Source organism: Castor canadensis, chromosome 7 (genome assembly GCF_047511655.1).
Source record: "Castor canadensis chromosome 7, mCasCan1.hap1v2, whole genome shotgun sequence".
Lineage (NCBI taxonomy): Eukaryota > Metazoa > Chordata > Mammalia > Rodentia > Castoridae > Castor > Castor canadensis.
In genome coordinates this window covers 12509780-12522242 of record NC_133392.1, presented here as the reverse complement: position 1 = coordinate 12522242, position 12463 = coordinate 12509780, and the positions used below count along the sequence as shown (strand labels likewise).

At 38.9% G+C, this 12463-nt stretch overlaps 1 protein-coding gene and 1 non-coding gene across 2 annotated transcripts in view; both read right to left on the bottom strand.

The window, feature by feature from the left end:
* Positions 1 to 12463, bottom strand: part of Eif3a (eukaryotic translation initiation factor 3 subunit A) — a 34156-nt gene that overhangs the window by 1897 nt on the left and 19796 nt on the right. The window contains exons 13-21 of the mRNA XM_020186282.2: positions 12260 to 12364; positions 12067 to 12180; positions 10594 to 10716; positions 9405 to 9558; positions 8739 to 8923; positions 4794 to 4882; positions 3348 to 4123; positions 1364 to 1565; positions 296 to 480 (exon numbers count right to left, since the gene is read on the bottom strand). Coding sequence (XP_020041871.2) covers positions 296 to 480; positions 1364 to 1565; positions 3348 to 4123; positions 4794 to 4882; positions 8739 to 8923; positions 9405 to 9558; positions 10594 to 10716; positions 12067 to 12180; positions 12260 to 12364 — 1933 coding nt within the window. The remainder of the gene's footprint in view (positions 1 to 295; positions 481 to 1363; positions 1566 to 3347; positions 4124 to 4793; positions 4883 to 8738; positions 8924 to 9404; positions 9559 to 10593; positions 10717 to 12066; positions 12181 to 12259; positions 12365 to 12463) is intronic.
* On the bottom strand, positions 11454 to 11643 carry LOC141425089 (U2 spliceosomal RNA). Its single transcript, XR_012450194.1, has one exon. It is a non-coding gene; the product is annotated as a U2 spliceosomal RNA (small nuclear RNA).

Here is a 12463-nt window from a genome sequence, read left to right as displayed (position 1 = left end):
CAACCACAATCATCCTGATCTCTGCCTCCTGAGTAACTAGGATTACAGGTGAGTCACCATGCCAGACCTTACTTAACTTTATCAACATATACTGCCCATTATCCAGTTTGGTTTATCACTGTATTCCGATTTTGAGAGATGAGCTATTTCAACAATTTGATCATTAAGCATCTGAGAATTTTGGTTCTAAACTGAGTATCAACTGTCTTACTTTTAGTGTTCATACAAATCTGTAAGATAACCCCCACCCCACCCTAGGAATAACAGCTCTCTACAGCAGTTGTAATCATTCTACCTTCTTCTCGTTCTGATCTCAGGGGAGGTCCCCTCCGGTCTCTGTCATCTCTTAGATCCCGTCGTAGATCACGTCTATCATCTCGCTCACGCCGGCGGTCATCCCTATCCCTGTCATCCCGGCGACTTGAATCTCTCCAGCTTGAAGACTCCTCAGCAGGTCCTCTTCTCCAGCCACCTTCATCCCTGTAGCCATTTCAAATGACAAGTTAAGTTCTTGCTCACAGTAGCTTCATGGGTAATTTTAAGTGATTCATATGGAAAGTTGGCTCTCTCTCAGAGTTTACCAATCTAATTGATACAAAGTTTAAACTCCTAACTTGCCTTGAATGGATACCTTAGGCACAGAGAGCAAATGAGGACACCTAGATATACTATCACACACAGGAGCCACTTTCCACATGTGGCTATGTAAATATAACTTAAATCGGGTCAGTTTCCTCAGCAGCACTACCCACATTCCAAATGCTCAGCCTGCTGCCATGCTGGACAGTACAGATACAGAACTTTCCATCTTTTCAGAAATCATACTGGGCAGTGCTGTCTAGTTTCATCAATACATGGCCACTTTAACAGAGGGAGCAAGCTAGAACTTTTACCACTAATAACATAAAGTAAAGAAGCTATTGTTTATTCTTAAGCAAGCACTGCTGGGTACCAGTGGCTCATGCCTGTAATACTAGCTATTCAGGAGGCAGAGATCCAGGAGGATCACAGTTTAAAGTCAACCCAGGCAAATGGATCGCCAGACCCCATCTTGAAAAACAAAAACAGGGCTGGTGGAGTGGCTCAAGATGAAGGCCCTGATTTCAAGCCCCAGTACCGCAGGAAAAAAAAAAAAGAAAGAAAGAAAAAATGATGACTGATAAAGATCCCCAGACTAGGTCCATTACCTAAAAGTTACTGTACAAGGAAATGTAAAGTTAAATGAGCACTTTTTTTTTTTTTGGTCTGGGCTATATGCTGGTGGAGGGGTGAAGAACTGAACTTCTCAAAAAGTTTAAATACACAAGAGGGTGTTTAGGACAGCCTAACTATAACTCTCAAAGAGTTAATTACAGCCTCCAACCTGGGTCTCCTGAAGCGATCCTCACGGTCCCCATCTCTTTCTCTGTCCCTTTCTCGTTCAGGGTCCTTGTCGTTCTCCTCACGATCTTGATTGTCTCTATCCTTGTCTTTGTCTCTATCCCATTCACGTTCTTCTGATGGTCTTGTTTCTCGAGGTGGACCCCAACTCTCTTCTCTGGCTTTTTCCTTTTCTCTCCATCCACCTATATATATTTAAAACAAAAAAACAAAAAAAAAAGGATTGTTTTTCACCAGAAGAAACAAATTGGCAGACAAGAACAACAAAACAAAAAAGAAAGAGAAAAAAAAAAAAAAAAAGAAATTGGCAATCATGAAGAGATCTCTTTTGTCATTACCTGTATCAAATCCAGGGCCTTGTACATGCTAGACAAGCATTCTATAACTAAGCTACATCTTCAGCCCTCCTGAAAAGATCTTAGCAGTGGCCTTAATTCACCATCGTTTGAAATGCTGATTTAAGATACTCCAATTTCATTTAAAAATAAAAAAGTAAACCCACATACATCACTACAAAGACTGCCCATCAGTAATAGTATTCCTGACATATATCTCTATAGGACACATCACTGAATTTTTTCCTACTGTATGCATTGATTTCAGGTATAAAATCTGTTCCAATTTGTAAAGAGAATACTCAGTTAACTTAAAACCCAATCATGAACTCATTTATACCTTGCAACATATTCAGAGCCTTCATCACCAAAAGATATTTTTTTCCTTTCATATATTCCTATCCTCTAACACTCCCCACCCCACTATTTAGTCATGACACAAGGATAAAAAAATACTTTGACATTGCCCAGCATCTCACAGCCATGGGATACCTGAACCTACAAATGTTGTATGAAGCAGAGTTCAAAAGAAGCAAGGATTTCAATGAAAGTATATTATATGATTGCAAAGTTAATTAGTGTCACTAACATTGATATTAACGTGGCAAACGACTACATCAACACACTACTTAAATTAACTAGTTCAATCCTATCCATAGCTGAGCTGATTCTTACTGCTGGCAGATTCTGTACTTGCTAAAATTTGTAATCTCAAAATTAATACTCGTGGCACTTTACACTCACTCATAGAGCAGTGAAAATTAAGTGGCCAGACACACATATGACAGCTGAAGTCAGGACTCTGCCTTCTAGTTGCAGCTCTTACCATAAACAAGTATCTTTCTTTTTCAGGGCCTATTTATTTATATTTAGTACCATACTGTCACATCTTTGTGATTTTTGATAGTGACTTGACTGTTTAAAAGAGCTTTAAAGGATGGCAAACCAGATCCAAGTACAAGCAGAGAAAAGTGGGTAGGTCTAAGGATCCTCAAAAAGACTGAACTGAACACTAAATGACAGGCATAAGTGATAAAATAGAGTCTACTGTGTTGGCACACACCTGCCATCCCAGCAGTGGGAAGGAGGGAAGCAGGAGGATCTGAGTTTGAGGCCAGCATAGACTATGAAGTGAGAGTATATCTCAAGAAAAAAAGAAAGGAGGAAAAAGAAAAGGCTGGGTACAGTATTGCATACCTGTAATACTAGCTACTCAGGAGGCAGATGCAAAGGACCCAGCTTGGGACTAAGGTGGCAGAAAAATGAGTTCCTCCACGTGTGCCATGGTGGCAGAGTGTGCACAAATACACTGATTTAACGATTTATTTCTAAGAGGAGGCTGGTCAAGGAAAGAACACAAAGAACCTGCTAGTATTTTATGAATAGGTACAGAAAGAACCTTCAAAGCAGCAACCAGCAAGCAAAAAGAGCCACTACAGAAGAGAGACACAAGGGTATTCGACTTGTTTTGGAGTGTGAGATACCAAAGGCAAGCTTCTGACAGACCCTTTATACAGAAAATGACAATATAGCCTAGTCTGTCCTTTGCTCATTAAAATGTCACTTTCTACATGTAAACACATCAAAATTCCCTAAATCATCTGACTAGTTTTCTGGATACCATAATTGTACCTGGCTTGACAAATGGTCTCCAGGGAGCAGGTCTTGAGTCATCACTCCGTCTGGGAATCCGATCATCATCAGCACGCCTAGAGATGCGATCATCATCCATGTTTCTCCAAGGGCCTCTGTCGTCATCTGCACCACGCCTGGAGATCCTGTCATCATCAGCACTCCTCCAAGGTCCTCGGTCATCATCCAACCCTCGCCTGGGAATCCGGTCATCATCCATCCCTCGCCTGGGACCCCGGTCATCATCCATGCCCCGCCTGGGACCCCGGTCGTCATCCATGCCCCGCCTGGGACCCCGGTCATCATCCATGCCCCGCCTGGGACCCCGGTCATCATCAGCGTTACGCCAGGATGATCGCTCATCATCAGCACCTCCTCGTCGTGGACCCCTGTCCTCATCCATCCCCCTTCTTGGTCCTCTGTCCTCATCCGCTGCTCTCCAGCTTCCTCTGTCGTCATCCAGTCCCCGTCTAGGAGGCCTGTCATCATCCCCATGCCTCCAGCTTCCTCTCTCATCATCAGTTCGTCTGGGGAGCCTGTCATCATCTGCATTACGCCAGGAAGGACGATCATCATCAGCCCCACGACGAGAGAAGCGATCTTCATCAGGTCCACGTCGAGGGCCTCTGTCATCATCCAGGCCACGCCTAGGGATTCGATCATCATCTGGCCTAAGAGAAGACTCTCTCTCTTCATCATCCCCCAAACGCCTTGGCCGATCTTCATCTCTCCTATGAAGCCTCTCCTCATCTCGCCCTTCTCCCCGTCTCCACTCCCTACAAAGCAACAGGTCATATATATTTAAGAACAAAACTTTTTAGGAATCATATGGCTCTTACAGGGAATTTTGATTTTGCTCTTTTAAAAAACACTTTAGTCTAAATAAATTAATCCTGATCCTTAAAAAAATCTTTTCCTCATAAAAAAACAACACAAATCCAAATCTTACATCAATACATAGACAAGTAAGCAGACAATAGCCTAAAAAAAGTTATCTACACTTTCCCGAAAGTATACTGGCAATTTCTAAATCTTTTACAATGAACTTCCTAAACTTAACTTCTGTACAAGAATTAAAACTATCACCAGTAGTTATTTTAAAACATAGTTCAAGGGCTGAGCATGTAGTTCAGGTACAGTGCTTGCCTAGCATTCTTGAGCCCTGCGTTCAACATCTAGCACTGTGAAAAATCAATACAAAATTAAATAAAAGGACTTACCAAATTTAAAGGAAAAGAAAAATGTTCTTATTCCCTAAACCTAATATGTTAGGTGAGGAAATTAAAAATCTGAGCAATTGTGAAGTGAACTATGAAAAATTTCTATAGCAAAAAATAAATTTTTTGGTAACAGGTACACATACAATTCTTCACAGTGCTCTTTTCCCACTGATACAGTATTACAGGACCTGTGACTAGAGGCTCTTTTTCCATTAATTCTGCTTACTTTTCTGGTGGGCCTCTTCTCCACTCGGAATCAGCTTCAGGACCTTTTCTCCATGTGCCTTCCGAATCTCTATCTCCCCAACGAGAGTCCTGCACCAGCAAAGTGAACGAGAAGCACCACAGTGACTAAGACTACGGGATTTACCAAACAATTTCATTCTTAAACCAGGAATGGTGAGAAACCCTAGCTACTAGGAGAAAGAGGTAGAAAGACCTGAGTTCTACGCCATGTCAGGCAAAGTTAACAAGACCTTCTCCTAAAAACAAAATACATAAAGGCAGAGGGGTGTGGCTCAAATGGTAAGAGTTCTTGCCTTGTGTGGGCAAGGCCCTTAGTTCAAACCCCAGCACTGTTAAAAAAAAAAAAAAAGTTTTCTCATTCTCTTTCTATGCAATCTCAAGCTCTTAAATCTGAGCATGTACCAAATTTTCTTTTTTAACGTGAATTCAGACAGTACAGTGAAAATGGTCTCCTCATACATTATGGATGAATTTATAAACTCCACTGGGAAAAAACCTGAGCACCGACCTGGAGCCATTAAAATGTGCACAGATCTCCTTTGACCTAGAAATGCTCCTTTCCAACTATGTAAGCAAATGAAGTAAATGTTAAAAAACAAAACAACAAAAAAACTAAGCAATAAATGTCTCTCATTCATAAGGAGTAACTATATTAACAGTATTTCTTCAGAGTATTGTGCTGTCACTAAAAACTCTAAGAAGCTATCTCACCCCCTTATGCTGAAAATGTAAAGCTGACATAACCTTTCTACAGGTGGACAATCCTGTAGGAACACTTTGGAAGGTATTTAAATAGAGATCTACAGGTAGGATGGTGAGACTAAAATTGAAACTGAAAAACCTAATAAGAATGACTTATAATGTGAAATGTTTTGTGACTAAGAGGACTTTTATTTAAAAGAAAAAATATTAGAGGCTAGAGTGTAAGTCGGCAGTAGAGAGCATGTTTAATCCATAGCACCCACTCCTACACTCAAAAACAATTTTAACTTCCTTGGGAGTAAAACCCTCCAATAACAGCCAGAGATGAGAAACAGTAAAGGACAAGAGTGACCAAATAATAACTGGGTCCCTTGCCATCAGAGCTATTTCTTAAAATGGATATTGTTCTAGCAGACTTTCAAAGTAAGCACTCTTAAGAGAAAATACTGATTTAACAGCCAATGTAAACTACAATAGTAGAAACACCCTCATCTGAAACACCAAGTCTCTCCCACCCCTCATATTTAACTTCCATGTCATATTCAACAAGGATTAAGGGCTTAACAGTACAAATATTAAAACTTCACATGGGGTTGTTAAGGATAGCTGTAATAGCCACTAAACAAACAAACAAAGAATTCTAAAACATAATAACTGCCATAAATTGTTTAAAGTCAGTGTGTCAGATAACTAACAAAATATGCCCTGCTGAGGAACACATAACCTAAACAGGAATTTCAGAAAACCTGGGACAAAAAACAAAGACAAGAAGAAACAGTAAAAGACACAGAAAACTTTGTAAAGGCAAGAATAGAGAAAACTGAGCAGCTGCCTGAAGTGAAGGAAATTTACCTTTCCTAATGAGAGTGAATCTTCAGACTTAAGGGCAAAAGTGAAGAATAAAATGATCGTACATAGTTGGGCATGGTGATGCACAGCTGTAATCCCAGCACTCAGGAAACTGAGGAGGACATGTCTCAGTACACAATGAGCCTGAACAGTCCTAGTGAAATTACCAACTTCCCTTTATCAAGGGATAGGGACAATTCTCAGATTTCAAGGGAGAGCTCAGGAATCTAGCTCCGTGCCTGCTTAGCATGTGCAAGGCCACAAGATCCCCAGCACCACAAGAAAAAGTTTCCAACAAATGAAACAGTATCTACATAAGTAACAAGACCAAGGCTAATATGAAGTACTCTCCAGCCTCTGTGTTAAAAACAGAGATCTCTACATTCCTGAGAAGATGATTTTTAACAGGCCAAACATTGACCTATTGTTCAATACAGAGAAAAAAACAAAACTTCTTTTGAAACATACACAAAGACACTCTAAAAAAACTAAGACAATACATTAAACCAAACAAAAAGGTATCTGGAAAAAGGCTACAGTGCAAATACACTGTGCCAACATATTTGAGACAATGTTTATTTGCTCACTTGGTTGTAAAATTTAAACACTAAGAGTCCTAAGGAGAGACTATTTAAGGACTCTGAGGCAAAAACATACTCAAATTATTGCCGGGCGCCGGTGGCTCATGCCTGTAATCCTAGCTACTTAGTGGGCAGAGATCAGGAGGATCGCAGTTTGAAACTAGCCAGGCAAAAAGTTCCACAAGACCCTATCTGGTTAGGGGAAAAAAACAATCACAAAAATAAGGCTGGTGGAATGGTTCAGGGTATAGTCCCTAAGTTCAAACCCCAGTACTGGTGGGGGTAAAAAAAAAAACCCTCAAACTGTTGACAAAAAAAGGAAAAAAACCCACAAGTAGAAGCCATGCTCAGAATTTGATTTTGTTCTTAAGAAGCAGATGAAAATTCTAGATTTATTCAGTGAAATTTTAGATAGATCTGAAAAGTTCTTAATTGACCTTGGCTTTAGAAAGTGGCGCCAGGGGCATGGAAGCAAATGTTAGGTATAGAACTAATTAAAAGTTATGCTAAACATAAAAAGATCAAGAAAAAACAGTTGAAAGGGCAGCATGACTGCAACACTTAAGCAAAAGGTTGAAAATGAACAAAAAGATAAGTCAGAGCAGGTCAGTTTCCTTGGAAAATCAAATTCCCATAAAACTAACAGGATGCGGCAGATTTTAAATACAATCCTGACTTCATACATACCAACTGTGTTCAACAGAAAAAGAACATTCACAAAACTTAAGGAAAAAAATGCACTAAATTTTTTTAAATTTAGCTACCACGCATTTTTAAATAACAAGTGAAATGAAAAATAGCAGTAAGTCCTAAACATATAAAACTTATCTCTGTAGATGATAAAAGCAGAAAATGAAGATAAAGACAAGCATCCAGTATAGGTGTGGTACAGATAAAGGAGTAAAGGCATGTCATGAAATTCTCTCCTCCTTGAAAAACTAAGCAAATGTTTATGGGGCAAAGTGGGCACATTCCGAGCAAAAGGAAGAGCACAGAGACAGATGCCAGCCACATGATGCAGAAAACTAGCTCAGAATGGCTGGAGGATAGGTGACTGGGAGAAAATAGTAACAAATGAAACTGGTGAATAAAAGGCAGTAACCATGAAAGGCCTTGAATAAGGCATGATTTGCCTCTGGCTCTCAGTAGTATCAACCAAAGGAAATTCGCAGCATTTTGGGAACTGGAGCAGGTCTGAAGGTCTGAGCTGGGGAAGGTTATGGCTGAAGAGACTAATATGAGACCAGGAAATGACATAGAGGCTGAAGAAAACTCTGAATTAAGGTAACAGGACAAAAAAAAAAAAAAAAAAAAAGAAGAAGAAGGGAAGCCAGGCACCAATGGCTAAAGCCTGTAATCCTACCTAATCAGGAGGCAGAGATCAAGAAGACAGCAGTTCAAAGCCAGCCCTGGCTGGGCAAACAGTTCAGGAGACTCTATCTCAAAAAAGGGCTGGTGAAGTGGCTCAAGCAGTAGAGTGTTTGCCTAGTGAGGCCTTGAGTTCAAACCCCAGTGCCTCCTTAAAAAAAACAACAAAAAAGAGGGCACAAGTAATATTAAAAATAAATGCATAGAAGTGTTTGGATCATCCAAGAGTCCGGTTAAAATATGCAGACTCTGAATCAGAAGGTTTGGGGTGGGCCTGAGAATTTATATTGCTAACAAGCTCCCAGGTGATTCCCATGCTGCAGGTTAAATAAAAGTGTGAGAGGACTCAGGCCACCCTCTAGGTATCATAAAAGCAAACATGAATCTTATCAAGACAGAATCAAGTCAATAATCTCTATACTCACCTTCCTAGAAAGTGGGTCATCACCCAGTCTTCTCTCTTCTTCTCTACGACGTTCTCTTTCTTCAATTTCCAACTCCCTTTGACGTTTTTTCCTTTCTACTTCTTCTAGTTTCTTAACCCGCTCCTGGTACTCTCGAAGCTCTTCCTCCCGTTTTGCTCGCTCAGCACGCTCTCTCTCTTCTCGCTCTATGTAATTTTATAGTTACTGAATGAGTCTCCTACCCACACCTATTCCCTAGTGCTAGGCCTGTTTTTTTGATACCAAGCAGGAAACAGAGTAGAATTTAAGAATTATAAAACAGGGGCCATCAGCTAAAAGGCAGAAGACATTATGCCACTCAACAGAAATAGTTTTGTAATGACTCACAATGAGACTAGGGTCCCTACTCCAATCTGAGATTCTAGACATAGGGACCATGTGTTTCTCAAAACATTAATACCCACACAGAATACAGTGAAAAGAGCAAGCATTTTTAAAAGCACAATAAATATATGAAGAAAAGTAAGTGACCTTTACGTGTCACTAGGTTATATGCAGTGCTAAGAGGCCTATTATCTGGATTTCTGGGGTTTTTTCCCTTAAATGTAACCCTAGATGGGTTTCTGTATTTTCTAAAATAACATAAACCTTGCATCACCTAACTCCAAATCTTGATCTAATAGTTACCTTTTAGCATTTGTTCTTCTGCCCTCCTCTGCTCCTCTTCTTCTTTTTCTCTATAATATGTTATTCTGCGTTCCTCCTTCCGTTGTCTCTTCCGTTCTTCCAAGCGATTATGCCTTTCTTCTGCTAATCGCTGTTCAAACTGTTTAAGTTTTTCCTAAGATTGAAGAGTTATAAAAATATCAATTTTTTTCCAAAGATACAAACTAGGAATGAATTTAAGTTTACAAGATCTGCAATTTCTTAGAACTAAAGAAAGCTGATGGTACACCAAATACAAAAGCCAGAATTTCCAAATGATGAAGTTTTATCAGTATGCTAAACTTTTTAGAAATTTAAATTGTCAAGATTACCTACATGCAAGCACGTGGAGGTGTAGCTCAATGTCAGAGTGCTTGCCTAGCATGTATCCAGTCCCTAGTAATGTCAAAAAGAAAAACATCTAGGGGCTGACTGAGTGGCTCAAGTGGTAAGAGCACCTCTGCCTAACAAGAGAATTCAAACGCCAGTGCCGCAAAAAATAAATAAACAAATAAATAAAATAAAATCTATACTCAGTGGGTTTAAATTTATATAAAATAAATCAAATGAGTAAACAGAACATCAAGATATTTTGATCTTTTTTTTTATTTCAGTATCAAAAGTAAACAATAGCTTATATCAAGCTGGAAGTTGTGGTGTAAACCTATAATCTCAGCACTCAGGAAGATGATTGCAGAATTACAAACTCAGGGCCAGTCTGAGCTACATAGCAAGACCCTGTCTCAAAAATAATAAAAAAAAAAAAAAAAAAAAAACAAAGAACACCTATCAAAGAAGCCCATACATTTAACTGCCCCTTTTCAAAAAGTCTGTTCAAACATTAACTATATTGGCCTATAAAATTCTAAAAATTTCTGTTAACATATTATTTGATGAGGGAGGAAGGATAAGAGAATGATGGAGGGGGTGAACGTGATGACTTCAACTATATTTGATATATTGTTAAGAATGCTTGTAAATGTCAAAATGTACGCCCCAGCATAACAATAAAATAAAAATAGCTAAAATATATGCAGAACGTAAAAAAAATTATTTAAATTATCATTATATATGTTAACTAGAAGGAATATAATACCACTGTGATACAGGAAAATCCTTTTAATACAAAACCAAGACACTCACAAATTTTTCCCTAAAAAAGTAACTTCACCTCATAAATAGACTGCCGGGCAGCTTTGAGCCGCATCACGAATGAATCTCTGTCTTCCAGCATCCTTGACATTCGATTCTTGTGTTCAAGAGCCTTCTCACGTTCAAGCTGCATGGTGGTGATCTGCAAGTGCATAGGTAAGACAAGGTTAAACTTCAAGTGTTTGCTATTTATTATTAACTTTCCCCAAACACATTACTACTAGATATTCTTGAAAAATTAGAAACACATGCTTTCCCCCCCTCCCATCTCATTATAAAAATGGGCCATGCTAACAGGTCTCCAAAAAAAAACAATTTAGGACCAGAGGTAGGTAAGGTAGTTCTAGGGCAGCTGTAAAAGGCAGATTTTATTTAGCACCAGGGCACCAGAAATTTTTAAAAAGGACAGGCTATAACATAAGGGTAAAATGAAATAAATACCACATGTACTAAGCATAACTTTAATTTTTAAAGACACAGCCTTCTCTAAAAACAATTGGAGGTGAAGGCAGGATAACATAAGGAAGGCTCCAGATTGTCCCAAGTACATGTTTTGGTCTGTAGTACTTTCCATTTCTAAGTAAGTATTTATATCTTAAAACATGAGAATTACCAACACAAGTCCAACTTGTTCTTTAAAAATTGGAAGAACTGACAACATCTCTGAATAGCAACAATCAGGTTAGATGGAACCTCGAGGCTGCACTACCAGGCCCCAAGCTCCCCACAGGCATAAACTATCTCCTGACTGTTGTTACTTTTTAACTAGAATCACTCAATTTCATTACATATTTGTATCATAAGGCAAATATGCTGCAGACAAACTAAACTACAGAATGAGCCATTTAAGTCACAAAAGACCACAGTGTATGATTTTTTTTTCTGTGCACCGTTCCCGGAGGTACTGCAATGCCAGGTCGATGCATGGAGTGGACGGAGCAAGCCCCATTCCATCTCCCTGCTCCAAAAATCCATTTAATATATTGTCCTCGGATAGAGGACGTATCAGATATTAAACTGATAAGAACAGATACTACACTCGATCTTACCCAAAAGGCCGAGAAGCGATACACAGTGTATGATTTAATTTAAACAGTAAATCTAAAGACAAAAAGTAGATGAGTGGATGCCTAAGGGCTGAGGTAATAGAGAAATGAGCAGTGACTGCTAATGCGTACAGTGTTAAGTTCTGAGGTATGTTCTGAAAATCTGGATGTGGTAATGGCTGCACAATTCATTGTACTGGAGACTGAACTCAGGCCCGTGTGCTTAAGCCACTCCACCAGCCAGAAAGCTATTTTTTAAGCTGCATTTTTAATCTCTATTGTGAACATTTCTTCTCTATCTTACCACCAAGCTGTTAGTAAGCAGCCATTAAGGCACCATGTCTAGCAAAAGAATACAAAATTAATCATTATGAAACTCTGGTTCCATTACTGGCAGTGAATTACAGCTTAAAATCAAAAATATTAAATTAAATAAAAAACTTAACTCTTTCTTCTTCTTGTTGTTCCCACAGATCCATGTCTTTAATCCTCTGTTCCTCATAAGCACTTTTTATCAAAGGAATTTCTTCCAAACGTTTAGCTCTTTCAAAATAGTCAATCTGAATGATATGAAAACAAATGAAGGTTTTAAAAATATCTGTTAACTTATGTTAAAAGTTTACTGATCCTTACACTTACCTTCTTTTCTTGATTCTTAAGACGTTCTTGAAGTTCCTTCTTTTCTTTTTCTAATTGTTCAACCTGTTTAGCCATGATGAAATCTGGATCCAATTCTTCAAGGTCCTAAAAAAAGTAATACAAACGTGCCCTTGAAAGCGTATCAAAATGCTGACCAGTCAACAGAGCTCATAGTACTTGCCTACAATCAAATCTTACATTACT